Source organism: Eptatretus burgeri, chromosome 8 (assembly GCF_056783735.1).
Source record: "Eptatretus burgeri isolate ZD-2024b chromosome 8, Ebu_testis_v1, whole genome shotgun sequence".
Lineage (NCBI taxonomy): Eukaryota > Metazoa > Chordata > Myxini > Myxiniformes > Myxinidae > Eptatretus > Eptatretus burgeri.
In genome coordinates, this window is record NC_140968.1 from 3,984,313 (window position 1) to 4,006,873 (window position 22,561).

Below are 22,561 nucleotides of genomic sequence, written 5' to 3' on the forward strand. Positions count from 1 at the left end.
CTCTCTCTCTCTCTCTCTCTCTCTCTCTCTCTCTCTCTCTCTCTCTCTCTCTCTCTCTCTCTCTCTCTCTCTCTCTCTCTCTCTCTCTCTCTCTCTCTCTCTCTCTCTCTCTCTCTCTCTCTCTCTCTCTCTCTCTCTCTCTCTCTCTCTCTCTCTCTCTCTCTCTCTCTCTCTCTCTCTCTCTCTCTCTCTCTCTCTCTCTCTCTCTCTCTCTCTCTCTCTCTCTCTCTCTCTGCCAAGCTCCAGTGACACTGTCTCCAGACCGTAAAGGAAGGCATCGGCATGCCACAAGACCCGAGACCTTTCCCTTTCAATTTCCTTGATATTTTCCTCTCTGCCACAAGTCCCTCCACTTTCCTCCGTAAACGTGCACCCACCTGTATCCTCATCCACACCTTCATCTCTGAACTATCATTCTGAGTCACTGTTCCACCGAAATACCAAAATCTGCTTCCCTGCCAGATCTTATTCCCCTCAAAACAGATGTTCAGTTCCTTTCTCTGCAGTCTGACACACACTACCTCAGTCCATCTCTGTCAAGAACATTCTTCCACCTTTCCATCTCCCACATTTCCTACCACTCTGTGCCATAATGTATATCTATCTATCTATAATTCCAGCAGTGTGTGTGTGTGTATGTGTGTGTGTGTCTGTGACCACTTTCTCGACAACCACTGGTCCGATCTAATTGAAACTTGCCAGGTATATTGCTGGGGAGCTGAGTATGTGCCTTTTCAAGGTTTGATATCAATCGGACAAGTGCTTCCCAAGTTATGGCCATTTATTTACCAAACCAATGACAAGACACATTGCTGCAGCCATTCATTTACCAAACTAATGATAAGACACGTTGCTGCGTAGGCGTGGCCGATGGGGAAAGGGCGCCATTTAGTTACCATGGCGTAGGAGTGGCAATGGTCAATGGCAGCGAATGTCATGGCAAGCAAAGACAGGGAATTCAACTTGATTTTAATTAACTCTGTGTGTGGAAGTATCACAGCAGTTATTACTTCAATGAAAGCGACAATTCGTGGAATGCATGTGAACATTCCGTACGGGCACGCACCACTTCCGGATCGTGATGACTTACTGTATTCTAATAATTTCTCGATTTCTTATGCGCATTTATAGATAAACACAATGCCCCAGTCGAGTCGTCGTTTACGAGAGCAAAGGAACGGCCTGTGTTGTTTGAAAGTTGTTTTTTTTGGTTTGCACGTAAGGCCACGCACGTACGGGCACACAAGAGCGAAGGAACGGCCTGTGTTGTTTCTGGCATGCGGTTTGAAATTTTTTTTTTTTTTTTGCACGTACGGGCACGCACTAGTATATATAATACATGCAGACTACTATCTTTTTCAGATTGCCTCCCTTGCTGACCCTTCTGCTCCATCCCCATAATAAGCAGTAGTGAACCGATTGAACTGCCCTGTCTCAATCCGATGGTTCATGCTGAACTCCCCTGACAACCCATGGCCAAACCAAAACTCTTCCAATCATTTCCTCATACAGACGCTCCTCAAACTTAATTTCTGCTTCTGGCACCCCCATCCAAAGCATCATGAGGGTTAAAATGAAAAAGATATTTTGAAAAGCTTGTAGATAAATATCAAATGTCATTTCAGAAAGAAAAAAAAAATGAAATAAATAGGATTAAATCTACTACTATTACGCCGAGTACCCCAAGTGGTCCTACATTGTGGGGTCGGTTAGGATGTTCAACCGAAGGCAATTTGGGCAAGAATTTGTAATTTGTTCAGGGTTCCGGTGAGAACTCGCCGACTCTTCATGAAAGACATAAGGATTTATAACCTCCAATGACCTGTGCTGGTAGATGGATCCTCCTGCTTGACATCCTTCTGATGGATGAAACACACACTGATGAGTCACCTTGCATGCTAAACACAAGGATGACAGTTTATAGCTTGGCCAAGATTCTAACCCAGGATAGACAGCTCAGAGATTGTGTTCACCTCTAAGCCATCCTACCAGCACTTAAATAAATATGCTCAAATACAGTTATTCAATACGTTACCTGTTGGAAGTCTGAGCACGGGCTACAAGTTTGCACAGTCTCGTATTCCTCCATCTTCCAGCAAGGCTGTTTTGATGATAATGAGCCTGCAGGTGGAATGAGGAATTGGCTGATATGAATACCCACTAAGACGGGTCAAACAAAGTGATGCATTCATCTGAATATTCTGGGGGAGGTGGGGGGGGCATCACACGAGGTGAGACTGTGCCATGCAAAACGATATAAATGGTGAACGGTTTTCAGTTTCAGAGGTCGGGTTTTGGGACAGTGATAGGTTCAGAGAATTTGAGTCTGACTGTCAGAAACTCTTCCTTGATGTACAAGGAAGGAAATCTGCTGTAAAAATAAATACATTTTTGGATTAGCATGCTGGCTGTTGCCATCTCAGCAGATATCCGATGACGCTATGATCCCATCTCAGCAGATCGCAGATGATGGCAGATACCCTGGAACACATCTTCAGCTTTGACTATTAATGATACTCAGTTACCCAATGTGCAAAGTGCTTGGTGTGATAATACAAAAAAATAAAAATAAAAAACTTGAAATAGGATGCTCATATATAGGACAAATGCTTAAGAAATGTAAGAGAACTTGCTGTACATTTTGCATAATCTTAAATCGTACAACATACCCTTTTATGACCTTGTCACAATTTATATTGCCAACATTAGACCTGTGTTGGAGTACTGTGTAGCTACTTTCAATGCAGCCTTAACTAAAAAATAATAAAATAAAAAAATGACCGTTTTTACAGCCATTTTTCCCTGCTGTGCAGGGGTTTGGCTTTTTTTTCTTGAGGCAATGTTTTATGGCCGGATGCCCTTCCTGACGCCAACCCTGGTCGCCTCTTACGACACACAGGGATATGGTACACCTATTCTAACTGGGGCATATACCGGGACCAGTACACTGGCACTCATTTCGCCGACCTCGGAAGGATGACAGGCTGAGTCAACCCCCTGGTGTTAATTCAGTGGCCCAACGGGGTTTGAACTCAGGACCTTTTGGATCCCAAGCCGCTGCCCTAACCACTGCACCAACACCAGGCTCAACTAAAAAATAATAATAAAAATAAAAAACTTACAGAATCCAGATCTGGATCTGATGATTTTTAAAAGTGATTCTTCACCATTGAGAGATAGGGCCAAACATGATATATAGCACAATATCTCAAAAAAGTTGCGGACGGATTCGGACGAAACTTGGTGGACATGTTGGGTGTGTGACAAGGAAGAATTGATTTGATTTTGGTGAAGATCCGAATCCGGATCTGTATACGAGAATTATTTAATTTTTAAAGTGATTCTTCACCATTGATGAGGCCAAAAACGATAAAGTACTGTTTTCCATGATATTTCAAACATGTATTGGGCCCGATATGTTCTTGTGGATCAGGCAGTACATGGAGGAGGTATGCACTCCACGGAGTGACCTTTTAGGTTTTTTATTATTATTCTGTCAGGTGCCTTCGTTGTGATGTCATAATTGCATACATAGAACACTACGTACAATCAGCATGAAAATTTGAGGGTAATCGAGGGATATTGCTGAACAGAAAAAAATTTTATGATGTCATTGGTCATGTGGTTCGGCACTTTTTTTTAACCTACAAAAATCTCTGAAACAGCTGAACAAATTGATGAGAAATTTTACAGGTATGACCACCTATCCATGAGGAACACATAATTCCCCACCTATGATGTCATAGGTCACATGGTTTGGCAGCCATATTGGATTTACCCTGAAGCCTAAAAATATTCTCCAGAATGGCTGGACAGATCTTGGGGAAACTTCACACACGTTCCCCAAGCCTTGGGGATACCAAGGTGTTCAAGAATAAGACGGTGATAGGTCATATGGATTGGCAGCCATATTGGATTGAAGGAAAATATTTGAAAAATTATCTCTTGAACTGCTGCATCAATCGACGTGAAACTTCAAAATTATGATCTACAGCACATGACATGAGAGTGAACATGACTGATGTACATATCTAAAGAAAAGCTAAAATGAACTTTCAGTAGTTTTTTTGTGAAAGCGACTTTTGAACATGCCTGGTGTTGGCTTAATGGTCAGGGTGGTGGGCTTGGGATTCTAGGATCCTGAGTTTGAATCCCACTTGGCTGTAGAACTAATACCAGGTGGGGTTGTCTGCCTGTCATCTTCAGAGGTCAGCAAAATGAGTGCCAGCTTGCTGGTATCTTGTGTCAAAGTGGTGACCCGTCCAGGGTTGTGTCCGATAGCCAAGGAGACTGCTTAGGCAGCACCAATGCTCTGCACATAGTATGGTCCCGATGGATACATGGATGGTTGTAGGGAGGTGAGTGGTGAGGTGGGGTGTGGGGGGGGGGCAGAGGGGAGTAGGAAGAGCCTATAAAAAACATAGAGAAATGGTCATCGTGGTGGATCTCCTTCAGACGTACCAAGAACCACGTGGGTGTTTTTTTCTGTGGCAAGCTGAGGTATGGCATCAGAAAAAATATTCCTGCAAACAAAGATTCACATTCACTGAATAATCAGAGGTACAACGATACAGTTCACAGGTCAAATCGGTGTCCTGATGCAAGCAGCTTTATTAATGTTATGATGCAATTCATTTCATTAAAAAAATTAAATTCCCAGCATTGACTAAAACAGCAAAGGAAGAAAACAAATTAATTCTGCTGTCCACTGATAAAATACATATGGTACACAAATTTACTCACAAAGATACATAAAACTGGACCACATCTCAAGCGAGAACTTACGACTGGACCACATCTCAAGCGAGAACTTACGACTGGACCACATCTCAAGCGAGAACCTACGACTGGACCACATCTCAAGCGAGAACCTACGACTGGACCACATCTCAAGCGAGAACCTACGACTGGACCACATCTCAAGCGAGAACTTGTGACCGGACCACATCTCAAACGAGAACTTAGGACCGGATCACATCTCAAACGAGAACTTCGGACCGGACCACATCTCAAGCGAGAACTTCGGACCGGACCACATCTCAAGCGAGAACTTCGGACCGGACCACATCTCAAGCGAGAACTTCGGACCGGACCACATCTCAAGCGAGAACTTCGGACCGGACCACATCTCAAGCGAGAACTTACGACTGGACCACATCTCAAGCGAGAACTTACGACTGGACCACATCTCAAGCGAGAACCTACGACTGGACCACATCTCAAGCGAGAACCTACGACTGGACCACATCTCAAGCGAGAACCTACGACTGGACCACATCTCAAGCGAGAACCTACGACTGGACCACATCTCAAGCGAGAACCTACGACTGGACCACATCTCAAGCGAGAACCTACGACTGGACCACATCTCAAGCGAGAACCTACGAATGGACCACATCTCAAGCGAGAACCTACGACTGGACCACATCTCAAGCGAGAACCTACGACTGGACCACATCTCAAGCGAGAACCTACGACTGGACCACATCTCAAGCGAGAACCTACGACTGGACCACATCTCAAGCGAGAACCTACGACTGGACCACATCTCAAGCGAGAACCTACTACTGGACCACATCTCAAGCGAGAACCTACTACTGGACCACATCTCAAGCGAGAACCTACTACTGGACCACATCTCAAGCGAGAACCTACGACTGGACCACATCTCAAGCGAGAACCTACGACTGGACCACATCTCAAGCGAGAACCTACGACTGGACCACATCTCAAGCGAGAACCTACGACTGGACCACATCTCAAGCGAGAACCTACGACTGGACCACATCTCAAGCGAGAACCTACGACTGGACCACATCTCAAGCGAGAACCTACGACCGGACCACATCTCAAGCGAGAACCTACGACCGGACCACATCTCAAGCGAGAACCTGTGACCGGACCACATCTCAAGCGAGAACTTGTGACCGGACCACATCTCAAGCGAGAACTTGTGACCGGACCACATCTCAAGCGAGAACTTAGGACCGGACCACATCTCAAGCGAGAACTTAGGACCGGACCACATCTCAAGCGAGAACTTAGGACCGGACCACATCTCAAGCGAGAACTTAGGACCGGACCACATCTCAAGCGAGAACTTATGACCGGACCACATCTCAAGCGAGAACTTAGGACTGGACCACATCTCAAGCGAGAACCTACGACTGGACCACATCTCAAGCGAGAACCTACGACTGGACCACATCTCAAGCGAGAACCTACGACTGGACCACATCTCAAGCGAGAACCTACGACTGGACCACATCTCAAGCGAGAACCTACGACTGGACCACATCTCAAGCGAGAACCTACGACTGGACCACATCTCAAGCGAGAACCTACGACTGGACCACATCTCAAGCGAGAACCTACGACTGGACCACATCTCAAGCGAGAACCTACGACTGGACCACATCTCAAGCGAGAACCTACGACCGGACATCAAGCGAGAACCTACGACCGGACCACATCTCAAGCGAGAACCTTCGACCGGACCACATCTCGAGCGAGAACCTCCGACCGGACCACATCTCGACCGAGAACCTCCGACCGGACCACATCTCGAGGGAGAACCTACGACCGGACCACATCTCGAGGGAGAACCTACGACCGGACCACATCTCGAGCGAGAACCTACGACCGGACCACATCTCGAGCGAGAACCTACGACCGGACCACATCTCAAGCGAGAACCTACGACCGGACCACATCTCAAGCGAGAACCTACGACCGGACCACATCTCAAGCGAGAACTTACGACTGGACCATATAAGAAGCTGCAGCCATGAACTTACAATTGGACCATATCTCAAACGGACAGCATTAAATATTTTAAGACACCCCTCCCAACTCGGCTGCTTCGCATCGTTTCCGTGCAATCAGTCATTGATCCTGGCGAAGCACAGGTTTCAGATTCCAGACACTCGGTATAAAATCCCCCCTGCGTACGAAATAAGTAGATGGAATATTGTTCCTCCAAGAAACAGTGATGTGAGATTATTTTTACATACATATATACATATATATATATATATATATATATATATATATATATATATATATATACACACACACACACACACACACACACACACACACACACACACACACACACACACACACACACACACACACACACACACACACACACACACACACACACACACACCACGTTCACGGATATGAGATAATGAAACACTTTTTCGCGACTTTTCCGCACCAGCAGCTCGTACCGTGAGAAAGCCAAAGCGAAGCAGAGGAACAAAAATCCTCGGAACAAATGGCGGGTTATTTGGGAAACGGCACCGGGCCACGTCATGCTGCCGAGCTCGGGCCCCTGTCCCTGGTCAATGCCGCGATTAATGACAAACAATCGTGTGAGGCCTCGGTTCACCTGGTCGATCCGGACCTACTTTCCGTGCTTCCATTGATTTGGAGCCGGGACGACGAGAAACTCCTTCAGATGCGGAGCCGAGAGGCGACGTGTACACTGTATCGGGAACGAGGTGCACCTCCTCTCGTCGTCAACACAAGGAAAGGCCGTTAAATCGTAGGCCTCGCTTCGGCCTAGTTTCTCCTTCAGCCCCGATAATCACTCGACGTTTAACACTTCGCGGACAAACTACCGTTAAAGAGCGTACACACGTCAGCCTCGCACTCGTCCGGAAATCCTCATTTGCATTAAACTGTAAACGTCATCACCGAAAACCCGCCGCACTGTACATGAAATTTGGACTTTTGTCGCCTGCGTTTCTCAGATCTACGAGAATTCATCAACCACACTTCTCATTTTATAGATCTACGAGAATCCCTGCACCTTCTCTCAAATCTTTGATCAATTCGGGGTGTGTTCAGTTACCAAGCAACGAGTTAGCGCTTGCCGAGTCAGCCGTTCCTCATCCAACGTTTCCAATGGAGTGCTTGCTTGAGTGCTTAAGCCGCTTGGCGAGCGATCTGCGAGAAACTTGGTAACTGAACACCCCCCCCCCCCCCACCCAAGCTGCTGAGAGCCGACGAACTTTGTAACCACCAGGGTGTGTTCGGTTATCAAGGGACTTACTATCACTCGCCAAGCAGCTTGCTTGATAATGTGTACTTTTCCTTGTACTCATGGTCATAGCTTGAGACATAGTCCAGTTGTGAGTTAATGGTCATAGCTTGAGACATGGTCCATTTGGAAGCTCATGGTCGTAACTTGAGATGTGGTCCAGTTGGAAGTTCATTGCAGAAGCTTGATATGGTCCAGTTGTAAATTAATGGTCATAGCTTAAGCTATGGTCTAGTTGGAAGTTCATGGCAGCGATCCTGTACAGCCTTTTGGCTGCTGGTTGCATCATTGGTGAGGGATGCGGCTGTGCCACTGATGCAGTGCCCCTATTGCCAGTGCACTGATGCTCATTTCAGAAGGATGACAAGCTGAGTCAACCCCCTGTTGTTAATTCAGCGGTTGACGGGGCTCAAACTCAGGACGGGAGGATCCCAAGCCACCACCCCAACCACAAAGCCAACGTCGGGCTTCCTAATTAATGGTCATAGCTTGAAATATGGTGCAGTTGTAAGATCATGGTCATAGCTTGATATGGTCCAGTTGTAAATTAATAGTCATGACTTGAGATATGGTCCAGTTGGAAGTTCATGGTTGTGGCGTCGAATTATGTCATAGCAAAGAAACGTGGCAAAGGCAGTCAGATTAAATACTCAGAATGCACCGTACTACAGCAAAGATTGTCTTGATGAGATGAATGTCCAACTTGCAGGGCCTAGACTTGCCCTATCATCACGACTAACTCTACAAATTTACACTTGTAATGTCCCCCACCCCTCCGCCCCCACGATTTAAAGTGGCAATCGACTCCGATGGTGCCGTCCCTCGGATGGATGTAAAACAGGAATCCTGTCAACCAACATTGGTTGGTGGACAGAAAATATCCCACAGTGCTCTTTGAGAAGAGGAGGTGACCTATCATCAGCACCATGAATACATTTCAAATTCCTGCCGTAACCAGCAGAGGCCACTGCATCAGCGGCACGGCCGCGCCTTCAGCCGGTGATGCTCCCCCGCAGCCTTGTGCAACATATGAACAAAAAATGTATACTTTACTCGCATGAAGTAAAACACAGTCGGAACATTATGAATGCAAAAACAGGTTTATTCCCCATATCAAACGATTTTTGACACATAAGCTTCTGGACATGATTTGCACGTTTTGTGTTTCAAATCACTATTTTAACAGAAGTGCATGTTCTTCATCAAATAATGTGCCCTGAGGGACCAACGACAAGGGAAAACACTTCCATTACACGAGGAACCTAATTCATGCAAAAACAGTTTCATTCTCCCGGACACGATTTGTGGAATTCTCCATGATTTGTGATATTCTCCATGATTTGTTATATTCCTCATGATTTGTTATATTCCTCATTATTTGTTATATTCTTCATGATTTGTTGTATACCTCATGATTTGTTATCTTCTCCATGATTTGTTATATTCCTCATGATTTGTCATATTCTTCATGATTTGTTGTATTCCTCATGATTTGTTTTCTTCCTCATGATTTGTTATATTCCTCATGATTTGTTATATTCCTCATGATTTGTTATCTTCTCCATGATTTGTTATATTCCTCATGATTTGTTATCTTCTCCATGATTCGGTATATTCTCCATGATTTGTTATATTCTTCATGATTTGTTATATTCTACATGATTTGTAATAATCTGCATGATTTGTTATATTCTCCATGATTTGTAATATTCCTCATGATGTGTTATATTCTGCATGATTTGTATATTCTACATGATTTGTGATATTCTACATGATTTGTTATATTCTGCATGATTTGTTATATTCTGCATGATTTGTTATATTCTTCATGATTTGTTATATTCTACATGATTTGTTTTATTCTACATGATTTGTTATATTCTACATGATTTGTTATATTCTTCATAATTTGTTATATTCTTCATAATTTGTTTTATTCTACATGATTTGTTATATTCTACATGATTTGTTTTATTCTACATGATTTGTTATATTCTACATGATTTGTTATATTCTTCATGATTTGTTATATTCTACATGATTTGTTTTATTCTACATGATTTGTTATATTCTACATGATTTGTTATATTCTTCATAATTTGTTATATTCCTCATGACTTGTTATATTCTACATGATTTGTTATATTCTTCATAATTTGTTATATTCCTCATGACTTGTTATATTCGTCATGATTTGTTATATTCCACATGATTTCTTATATTCCTCATGATTTGTTATATTCTCCATGATTTGTTATATTCTTCATGATTTGGTATATTCCTCATGATTTGTTATATTCTACATGATTTGTTATATTCCACATGATTTGTTATATTCTCCATGATTCGATATATTCTCCATGATTTGTTATATTCGACATGATTTGTTATATTCCTCATGATTTGTTATATTCTACATGATTTGTTATATTCTACATGATTTGTTATATTCTCCATGATTTGTTATATTCTGCATGATTTGTTCTATTCTGCATGATTTGTTCTATTCTCCATGATTTGTTCTATTCTACATGATTTGTTATATTCTACATGATTTGTTCTATTCGACATGATTTGTTATATTCTCCATGATTTGTTATATTCTTCATGATTTGTTATATTCTTCATGATTTGTTATATTCTCCATGATTTGTTATATTCTTCATGATTTGTTATATTCTTCATGATTTGTTATATTCTGCATGATTTGTTCTATTATGCATGATTTGTTCTATTCTGCATGATTTGTTCTATTCTCCATGATTTGTTCTATTCTACATGATTTGTTATATTCTACATGATTTGTTATATTCTACATGATTTGTTATATTTGACATGATTTGTTATATTCTCCATGATTTGTTATATTCTACATGATTTGTTATATTCTACATGATTTGTTATATTCTGCATGATTTGTTATATTCTGCATGATTTGTTATATTCTACATGATTTGTTTTATTCTACATGATTTGTTATATTCTACATGATTTGTTATATTCTACATGATTTGTTATATTCTTCATAATTTGTTATATTCTTCATAATTTGTTTTATTCTACATGATTTGTTATATTCTACATGATTTGTTTTATTCTACATGATTTGTTATATTCTACATGATTTGTGATATTCTACATGATTTGTTATATTCTACATGATTTGTTATATTCTACATGATTTGTTATATTCTACATGATTTGTTATATTCTACATGATTTGTTATATTCTTCATAATTTGTTATATTCCTCATGACTTGTTATATTCTACATGATTTGTTATATTCTTCATAATTTGTTATATTCCTCATGACTTGTTATATTCGTCATGATTTGTTATATTCCACATGATTTCTTATATTCCTCATGATTTGTTATATTCTCCATGATTTGTTATATTCTTCATGATTTGGTATATTCCTCATGATTTGTTATATTCTACATGATTTGTTATATTCTACATGATTTGTTATATTCTCCATGATTCGATATATTCTCCATGATTTGTTATATTCGACATGATTTGTTATATTCCTCATGATTTGTTATATTCTACATGATTTGTTATATTCTACATGATTTGTTATATTCTCCATGATTTGTTATATTCTGCATGATTTGTTCTATTCTGCATGATTTGTTCTATTCTCCATGATTTGTTCTATTCTACATGATTTGTTATATTCTACATGATTTGTTCTATTCGACATGATTTGTTATATTCTCCATGATTTGTTATATTCTCCATGATTTGTTATATTCTCCATGAATTGTTATATTCTTCATGATTTGTTATATTCTTCATGATTTGTTATATTCTTCATGATTTGTTATATTCTGCATGATTTGTTCTATTATGCATGATTTGTTCTATTCTGCATGATTTGTTCTATTCTCCATGATTTGTTCTATTCTACATGATTTGTTATATTCTACATGATTTGTTATATTTGACATGATTTGTTATATTCTCCATGATTTGTTATATTCTTCATGATTTGTTATATTCTTCATGATTTGTTATATTCTACATGATTTGTTATATTCTACATGATTTGTTATATTCCACATGATTTGTTATATTCTGCATGATTTGTTCTATTCTGCATGATTTGTTCTATTCTCCATGATTTGTTCTATTCTACATGATTTGTTATATTCGACATGATTTGTGATATTCTCCATGATTTGTTATATTCTCCATGATTTGTTATATTCTTCATGATTTGTTATATTCTACATGATTTGTTATATTCGACATGATTTGTTATATTCCTCATGATTTGTTATATTCAACATGATTTGTTATATTCTACACGATTTGTTATATTCTCCATGATTTGTTATATTCTGCATGATTTGTTCTATTCTGCATGATTTGTTCTATTCTCCATGATTTGTTCTATTCTCCATGATTTGTTCTGTTCTACATGATTTGTTCTATTCGACATGATTTGTTATATTTGACATGATTTATTATATTCTCCATGATTTGTTATATTCTCCATGATTTGTTATATTCTTCATGATTTGTTATATTCTTCATGATTTGTTATATTCTCCATGATTTGTTATATTCTTCATGATTTGTTATATTCTCCATGATTTGTTATATTCTTCATGATTTGTTATATTCTACATGATTTGTTATATTCTACATGATTTGTTATATTCCACATGATTTGTTATATTCTGCATGATTTGTTCTATTCTCCATGATTTGTTCTATTCTGCATGATTTGTTCTATTCTCCATGATTTGTTCTATTCTACATGATTTGTTATATTCTACATGATTTGTTATATTCTACATGATTTGTTATATTTGACATGATTTGTTATATTCTACATGATTTGTTATATTTGACATGATTTGTTATATTCTCCATGATTTGTTATATTCTCCATGATTTGTTATATTCTCCATGATTTGTTATATTCTTCATGATTTGTTATATTCTACATGATTTGTTATATTCTACATGATTTGTTATATTCCACATGATTTGTTATATTCTACATGATTTGTTATATTCTGCATGATTTGTTCTATTCTTCATGATTTGTTATATTCTTCATGATTTGTTATATTCTACATGATTTGTTATATTCTCCATGATTTGTTATATTCTTCATGATTTGTTATATTCTCCATGATTTGTTATATTCTCCATGATTTATTATATTCTCCATGATTTGTTTTATTCTACATGATTTGTTATCTTTCCATGACATCATTCCGGCAGGGTCGGAATCAGGGTCGATGGAGACACTCGTTGAGCATGGAGGAGCTGGTACTGCATTGGGAGCAGCACTTGTAGGAACATTGTCCCTGTGTGCGTCACTGTCAAGAAAAGTCGCCCTTGCCTGACAGACATATTCGCCCTGATTGACCAGTATGCATCGGTGAATCAGTCTTGTTCGTGACACGTATGGCCTTGCTGATGGAACAAATGTCCTCGGGAGCTGGCCATGCATATTCAGGCCTGACGAGAGTGTTGGCATGACTGTGCAAACGTGGTTTTAATGCCCATACAGTGTCTTGGTCAATGCTGACAGCAGGAGATTGTACTTGAAGGTATTCTCCGGGGAGAACAGTCTTATAAGGATGACTCGGTGAGAATGCTTGGGTGCGTCTTGCCGAGGTTACTTTACTGCATTGATTACTGTGCAAGCCATACTCGACGGAATCTTCACCTTTTATGATTTGCCTTTTTGAGGGTCGCAGAGCATTATCATTAGAAACCAAAAATGGATTGCCAGCAAGCACTCCCACGCCAAGTTGCTTGACAACTGAGGCATCAAGTCAGAACTCTTGGCTCCCTCTTGACAAGTTGCAGTGAACCTCTCCGATGGCATCAAGTGGGGGAACACCATCTGAGAGGCTGGATGGATTGGTAGATTGTAGGCCTCAGCAGCGGAAGCATGAATCGAATTGGTCGTGGCCCGGGTATCGAGTGTAAGTGCGACAGGACGGTGCTCGTAGAATGTGTTTAAAACCGGAGATTGGATTGCATTCACTTTATGGCTGGGCAGAGGGCACTCAACATGGTGGGCTGAAAGATCGCAATCATCAGACACGCTTTCAGGGGCATTGTACTCATCAGACATTATAGCTTCATCTGTATCAGTCATCACCAGCAACTAGTTGGGCTCTACCAATGGATCGTTTGTCACTGTCTCGTAAGAAATGGCACTCAGCCAGACTGTGTGTGTTGTAGGATCTCCCAGCTGCTTTGCAGAAAACACAGGATTTTCGCACAAATGCTTTCCTGGGAATATTATGACTGGGTGTACTATGTCTGAAGTTAAAGCTATCAGCGATACACATGGCTCTGCTGTCCTCGATAGAGCGAAACTCTTCTTGGAGTGATGACAAAGCCTGCGAGATTTCTGGCTTGATTAAAACTAGTGAGTGGTTGCAAAGTTCGGCACAATATTTCTCCTTGGCGAGTTAGGGAAGGGAAGCATTATGAATGACAGCCACAAGTATACAACTGTGTTCTCAAGGGATGGGGTCATATCCTCATCATATCTACTCATCTGTAGCGATGATAGCCTCCCCATGGTGGGTGATGCTACAACCACCCGGAAGGGGATTATCTTCAAAGAAGGCAGTCAACTGTTAGAACAGGTCTTCTGGGCGTTCATCTGACTCAAGCCTGATATTGGCCAGATCCACAAAATGAGCGCCTGTTGACTGAAAACCAAAATGTTGTCTTATCTTCTGCCAGAGGTTTGCTACTGATGTCAACAATTTGATGATGGAGTTGCACAAGATAATTTGGGCAGAAATTAGCAATCTGCCCAAGCATGAGGTTGGGGAACACATTCTTCTGAGTGGCAGTGCACCGCTGATTCTCAGGGACTTCAGCCTGGTCACCAGCAAAACCTCTGTTTGGTTTTGCAGCAGTCTTGTTAAGCCAAGTGACATCGTCGCCGAGGAAGGGGGTAAAGTTCCCGTCAAGCGATATAATATGTCAATTAATGGTCTCATTTCTTGTCACTTGCCATCGCTTCAGAGCATGATGGAGAGCAGCCATGTTGCTGTCTACACAACTACCACACTTAGCCTATTAACTGTCTTGGTTGTTGTCGGCCACAACCATGCCTAAACTGGTTGAAAACGTTGGCAATTGAATGTTAATGTTGGCATTTAGTAATTACGTTATCGTACGTGAATGCAACGATTAGCAATCACTCGTAAAACGTTTTCTGCTGAGGAGATGCACCAGACCTGGTGAAAAAAAATGACCTGTGGATAAGAGTGTCGAGAAGCATGGAACACCGCTGCCACCACGACAATAATACCAAAAGGTCAGGTTTCTCACATGGTGGTTTATACAGGTATCACCACACGGTACAAGGCTGAGCTCCCAACTGACCACATGCATGCGCAAAGAGGGTGCAAGGGATGGAGCAATCACAAACACAACAGCAATAGCACCGTTTGGTAACAACTATTGAATGAATTCATACATCTTTCAAAGTCTTCTCGTTTACTAATTAAACACGAGCTGGGGAACCTGGTGTTGCCTGTTCTAATCATGTTTACTAATTAAACATGAGCTGGGGAACCTGGTGTTGCCTGTTATAATCATGTTTACTACTTAAACACGAGCTGGGGAACCTGGCGTTGTCTGTTCTTAAGGTTAGGTTCGCTTTGGAAGCAAGCGCCGGAGCAGCTCATTGCTGCATCCACTTTCCGTCGGTACTGAAGGAGCCTCCGTCTGGCCATCCCCCATGCAGATGCCTGCCCCATCCCCATCTCCTTGGGATGCTGATCAACCTGCTGTAACCACGAGGCACATGGTCATCCTATTTGCCTTCTCCACTCACGGGGCTCCCTTGCTGAGGGAATCTGGTGAGCAGGATCAGTGTCAGGAAAACGAGTCACATGTCCATACAGCCGCAGCTGACGCTCACAGACTATACAGGTAACAAATCTCATTTGAGCCTCTCTCAGCAACCCCTCGTTGGATACAAAATCTGACCAGCAAAAGCCAAGGATTCTCAGAAGAGACCTGGTACCAAAGGAGTTAAGTCTTCGTCTCAGATCCTTTGTCAGAAACCAAGTCTCACATCTGTCAAGCAAGACTGGAAGCACTGAGGACTCGGCCTTTCGTCTTCCTGAAAATGTACCGACAGTGCTACACCCCCATGATCCAGTGAATCCATGACTCCCCAGGCCAGACCCAGATGTCTGTTGACTTCTGGCTCACTACCTGTGGAGACATGAATATCACTGCCAGGGTAAGTGAATCTTTCTGTAACCTCAACATCCTCACCACAAACTGGTACAGACAGGATAGCAGCATCCAATATGTCAATGTAAGCCTGGATCTTTGTTTTGACCCAGGAAACCAATCATCCCAGCAGCTCTGATTCCTCATCCAGTGCCTTGAGACAACATCCTGCAACATCCAGTGTTTCTGCAAGGATGACTGCATCATCTACGAAATCAAGGTTAGAGAACTTGACATTCCCAAGCGATGCACCGCAGCTTGATCTCTCCGCGATCTTCCCCAGAATCCAGTCCATGCAAGTGTTGAAGAGTGTGGGGGCCAATACACACCCCAAACAAACTCCAGTAACAACTGGAAATAAGTCAGAGATGGAACCACCACACCTCACATCACTCTCTGTACCAGAGTATAGTTCAGAAACCAGATCGATCAACTTTGGTGGCACCCTGCGAAGACCGAGAATCCTACAGAGGTCATCCCGATTCACTGAATTGAATACTTTGCGGCGATCAACATCAGTTGCGAGCAGCCCCTGCCGAAACTCTTGTCTGCGTTCGGTGAGAATCCGGAGAGCAAGGATGCAATCAATCGTTGACTTCTTTTTTTGTGTAAAATTTGTGTAAAACCTGACTGCTCCGGGTGCTGGTGCTCGAGCAGATGGTGGAAAACCCGATGAAAAATTATCCTCGCAAAGACCTTGCCTGACACTGAGAGCAACATCACCCCTCAGTAATTGCTGCTGTCCTGGCGATCGCCCTTCCCTTTCCAGAGAGGGACAACGAGGCCCCTTTTCCAGGCAGTTGGGATGATGCCTGTGCTCCAAACAGAGTATAGAACTGCATGCAACGACATGAGTGCAGCATTTCCACCAGCCTTGTGGAAGTTGAGCATGGATGCCCCAGATCCCTGGGGCTTTACACCCTTTCAACTGGTTCACCGCAGCATGTGTTTCTGCAAGTGAATGCGGTTCAAAGTTGATTGGAGGGTCAACAATGGGGATAGTTATACCATTGACACCTAACTCAACAGCCAGTGGGTCAACCTGTTACAGCTGCTCAAAAAGTAACTGGCCCAGCAGGCCTTCATTTTGGATTCTTCTGTTAAGAGTCCACAACCCTCTGCTTTAACAGCAGCACACCGAGGGATGGGGTTTGGAGGAATGCATTGCACAAATTCCTCTGTAAGCAAAATCAGAATCACTCATCCACAGGTGATGCTCTACCCCCTCACATATTCCTTGCACAGAGGCCTCCTTATCCACCCTCAAGACATGTACAGTTTTATGCCTCAACTCCCTGAACAGTTCAGCTCTGCCATTAAGCCTGGCCCTGTGACTCCAGTCAATGGTATCCAGTGTCTGTTTGGAGACAAAGTTCCTCTTCACCTGAGGGTGGATTCCATGACATCCGCTGGCAACATCATGGATGGTAGTCTTGAAGGCACTCCACAACTCTTCAGGATTCCCCACAGCACCCAGACCCCCTCCCCCCCATATCCCCACTCAGCCTGTTTACAAACTCCTCAACTACCCTTTTATCCCTAAGCTTGCCAACATCCAGCCGAGGTTGGGATGATCCCATTCTCCTGGATTTAAGCTACAACTTCAGAGATGCTACAACAAGCCTGTGGTCCGTATTGAGGAAGTGAACACTCTGGTAGACCCTGCAGTTCTGAATCATCCTCTCGTGACCATAAACGAGTACATGGTCAATCTCCTTTGCCAAACCACCAGTGATGGAATACCCAGTCCAGCGGTGAGGCTATGAGCGATGAAACCATGAACCAGCCCAATAAGTCCATGACTTCTGACAAAGTCACGAAACTTAGTGCTCTTCTGGTTCCGAGTTCCAGACCCATGGGGGACCAACACATGTCTCATAACCATCCCTATCAGTGCAAGTCGATGCATTGAAATCCTCCAAGACTGGAAGAGTATCTTGTCTGGTGCATTGATCAACCATGGAATCGAGCATGGCAGGAATGTGAGATCACTTTGTCTTCACAGTGAGATCACTTGCCTCAGTCGGAGCACAAACAGAGACTGGGGAAATGACACCCAAGGAGTGACGTATCCTCATTCTCATAATACGCTCGTTGACCAGTGTTACCTCAATTATCATGGGAGTCAACATATTGGACGCAGCTACAGCAACTCCTTGGGCATGGTAACCATCAGAACGACCAGACCAATAGTAGGTGTAACCACCCACCATGATCTCGCCGCAATCCGGTCTCCGAACCTCAGAGAGTGATGCAATCCCGATGTCCAAACGCTTGAGCTCAGATGACAGCAGAGACAGGTGATCATCCTCTCTTAGGGATAGGACATTCCAGGCACCCACCCAAAGGGATCGCCTCAGGTTAACCCGAGGAGATGGCCGTCTGGTGGACGACAACTCGGCACCACCCCAACCTACATTACCGCAATCCAACATGGAAAAGTTATCCCATGTGTTTCCTCCTATATCAAAGAATGGGGGTCCCGAAGGCTTTGCCCCAATCCCGTCATCTCGTGAGCTGCCATGCGAAGGGGAGCTGCATTGGAGATACTCCCATGGAACGGGTTTTCAGTTTTCTTCGCATTTGTATTGTTTTGCAGAGTGAATTGTTTTACGGTGGCTGGAGTGCAAATCCTGCCACCAACCTCCTCGGAAAGGTTACCCACTGCAGGAAGATGTCTGTAGACACAGTTGGGCACCAGATATGGATGGCCATTGGCTCACAAGGAGCTCCTCCACCCCTTTGACAGGTTTTGGTTGTCACCCTGCTGGGTGCCCATATCCATACCACCAGGAAACCTGGTGGGGGGGGCGGTGGGGGGGGACAATTTTGTCGCCAACCCGACCATGAAACAGGTTAGTTCAGGCTTACATGGCACCTGTAGCAAGTCACAGATCTGATCTGGCCTGCAATAATTAAACACTAATTCTCAACCTGTTTATTAATTAAAGACTAGCTGTGGTTCCCAGCATTGTCCAGTGCTGTTCTAATCTTGTTGGCATTTTGAAGAAATAAAATTTGATTTTTTTTCTTCTATTTTTTTGTGGGTGCCTAAAACACTTCCCTACATCCACGAAGGAATGGGGTCAAGGATCATTTAATATTACCTTTCACTTCGCTACAAAGGCTTTGGCATGATCGAACAATTTCATTTAAAACATAAAGTATATTTTCGAAATATTCAAAACTTTTTTTGCCTAAAACCCTTTCAGCACTCACTGATGAATCTCTGAAAGTTTAACGAAGATCTATTTGGCCATCTCTGAGAAAAATGGTGACACACACACATATATATATATATATATATATATATATATATATATATATATATATATATATATATATATATATGTAGTGTTTTTCATGTGTAGTGTCATAGTGGCTGTCTGCAGCCGCTCTGAGTTGTGGTGAGTTGTCAGTGTGTCTTTGTACCCTCCTGCCACCTCCCACCCTCCTCCCTCCGTCTTTTTCTGTCGCTGTGTGTTTTTGACGTTTTTCTTTTCACTTCTCTACACCTTTGCCTTCGAGAGAGAAAAATATTGAGTGCGGGCCTACTCTGGGTGTGGCCTACTCTTTTTGACGATGCTTTGTAAGCCTGTTGGCTTAAAATGCATTTTTGTTTATTTTAGTTTTTGACTTATTTCATTTTGGTACCGTCTTGTCCGAACCAGACAAGAAGGGAGTGATAATATGACCATCATGGCGAATGCACCCTCTCGTAGTGAGGCGTGTGAGGGATTAACCAGGACGCATGGGTTTGTGTGTGCTCCTCCTGAAGGAGTTCCCACCGAGGACATTGTCCTCATGGTAGGGAATATAATCGGTGATGAATATATTCGTGCCGCATCGCATATGAATCAGAAAGTGTTTGTTTTTGTTTCTGACGTTTTACTCGTCCATGAGGTCGTGAGTACGGGGATAACCACGGAAAGCGGTCATTTTATCATGGCGTCGCCGTTGATAACTCCCCCTACAAGAGGAGTAATATCTAATGCTTAAATGTAAGCCACCGGGAGTGTGGCAGCAAAGATGTAAATGTTTTTGAGGAAGATGGTGGGTAGTGTGCTGATGTTTCCCAAACCCAACACTCTGGGGACCCCCCAGATGATGGATTAACAGCTCTTAAAACAAAAGTAGCTGAGAATATAGACCCGGACCCCAGTGGAGCAATGACTGATTTAACAAAATCAGATGAGAAGATGAGCATGACTGTGTTGTCACAGCCAATGGCAGATCAGCCCCAAATCCCTCCACGCCTCGTTCTCTCGTTTCTTAATGAAACTTATAGACAATGGAATGTTGTGATCATTGATCACTTTCCCAATCTGGCTCCCTTTATTCAGACTGCAAAACACGTTCTAAAAAAACTCCGAGGACCTCAATCAAACAAAATCACAGTTTCATCGACTAAAGAAAGTTATAACAAAGGCAAAGGCTGAGTATTATCAGCATCAAACATAAACTACTACCAAATGATGAAAACACTCACTTTCGCAACACTTAATATCAATGGTGATGGTGCTAACCACATCCGCCAGACCCAAGTTAATAATTTATTTAAACGGATGCAAGGTGATGTGATCCTCTTACAGGAAACTCACATCACTGATAAGGTTGAGCATGACTGGTGCAACATTTTTAAAGGTAAATGTTTCTTTAGTTACACGTCTTCCCTATCTGCTGGAGTTGGTTTTTTGTTAAAACCAGGACTCGCAGCTGAATCTTGCTTCTTTCAGGAGGTGATAAAGGGCCGTTTTGTTTCCTGAGAACTGATGATTAATAACTCAATATTAATCATTTTTATATCTATGCACCAAGCGAGATCTCTGACCGAAAAACTTTCTTTTTGGTCATGCTATTTGATGCACCCAAATGATCAACAGTACACATGGCGTCGATGCTCCAATGGTCACGTGTCCTTAGCGAGGCTTGACCGCTGGTACATCACCCCATGTTTAAAGAATGTTGTAGCCTCCTCAAATATTTTTCTCTCCATGTTCTCTGACCACCGCATGGTCACTGTGGGTCTATCCTGTCCCCAATTCCATCGTAGAAGTGCTTATTGGAAATTTAATACGAGTCTTCTTCATGATACCACTTTTAAAGAAGCTTTTCGCAATCTCTGGATAGCGTTAGCAGAAATAAAGCCTTTTTTCCAATCGAGTAATGTTTGTTGGGACAATCTGAAAACCCATACACGACCGTTTAGTCAACAGTTTAATCCATACAGGACTCGTACAAATCAAATCACATTAGCCTAGTTAGAAACCCAAATTCTCTAACTGGAGAACAAACTGGCAAAACAAGAAAAATGAGACAAATTATAAGTTACTCCTCGAAAAAAGGACTCAGAGAGTTATTGCAAGAAAAAGCTGCTAGTTCATTAGTTTGGCATAGAATACATAATCTAAAAGTATAGGATAGTCCTAGTAAATCCTTTTTCCACCTCAAAGCCGAAACCAAGCCATCTCGGCTTATTTTATCAATTTTGGACCCCAGTGAAAATGTAATCACAAATTCTGATGAGGTAAAAAAAATACCATTATAAAGTTTTATTCAGAACTATTTTCCAAAAAAGATGTTTGTGAGGATAAGATGAACATCTTTTCCTCCCCATCTTCCATCCCTGATTGAGATTCAGCATCTATAGCTGGTGGTGCCATTAACCCTCACAGAATTAGAACGAACCCTGGGTGAAATGGACTCTGGAAAGGCACCCGGAAATGATAACATACCTGCTGAATTTTATTTGGAATTTTGGGACCTTATAGGTCCGGAACTCTTGAACGTTATCCAAGAATCTTTGCGATCTGGTGTAATGCCATTAAGTCTCCGGAGAGCAGTGGTGAGTCTCCTCCCAAAGTCGGGTGATCTCCGACGGATGGAAAACTGGCGACCGGTCTCATTGCTGTGTACTGACTATAAACTCCTTTCAAAAGCGATGGCAAATCGACTGAAGAAAGTCATTGGCAATCTCGTCCGACCTGATCAGACTTTCTGCATCTCCGGTCGTTACATTTATGACAACATTTTCTTGGTTCGAGATCTAATGTACGCTTGTTATGATCGAAATGACTTTGGTATATTTTTTTTAGACTTGGGAAAAGCTTTCGATAGTATTGATCATGTTTTCTTGTGGCGGATCCTCGAAGCATATGGATTTGGAGTGAATTTCAGAACCTTTATATCATTATTGTATGCTGAAATATTTAGTATAATGAAGGTTAACAATTAATTGATTTCCCCAATACAGGTTCAGAGAGGG

The 22,561-nt window shown here is 42.2% G+C and overlaps 1 protein-coding gene across 1 annotated transcript in view; it reads right to left on the reverse strand.

Annotated features, from left to right (window-relative positions):
- JTB (jumping translocation breakpoint) overlaps window positions 1-7,808 on the reverse strand; it is a 33,687-nt gene extending 25,879 nt beyond the window's left edge. The window contains exons 1-3 of the mRNA XM_085890679.1: window positions 7,236-7,808; window positions 4,462-4,523; window positions 2,036-2,121 (exon numbers count right to left, since the gene is read on the reverse strand). Coding sequence (XP_085746805.1) covers window positions 2,036-2,121; window positions 4,462-4,523; window positions 7,236-7,321 — 234 coding nt within the window. The 5' untranslated portion in view covers window positions 7,322-7,808. The remainder of the gene's footprint in view (window positions 1-2,035; window positions 2,122-4,461; window positions 4,524-7,235) is intronic.
- Window positions 7,809-22,561: the final 14,753 nt, after the last annotated feature.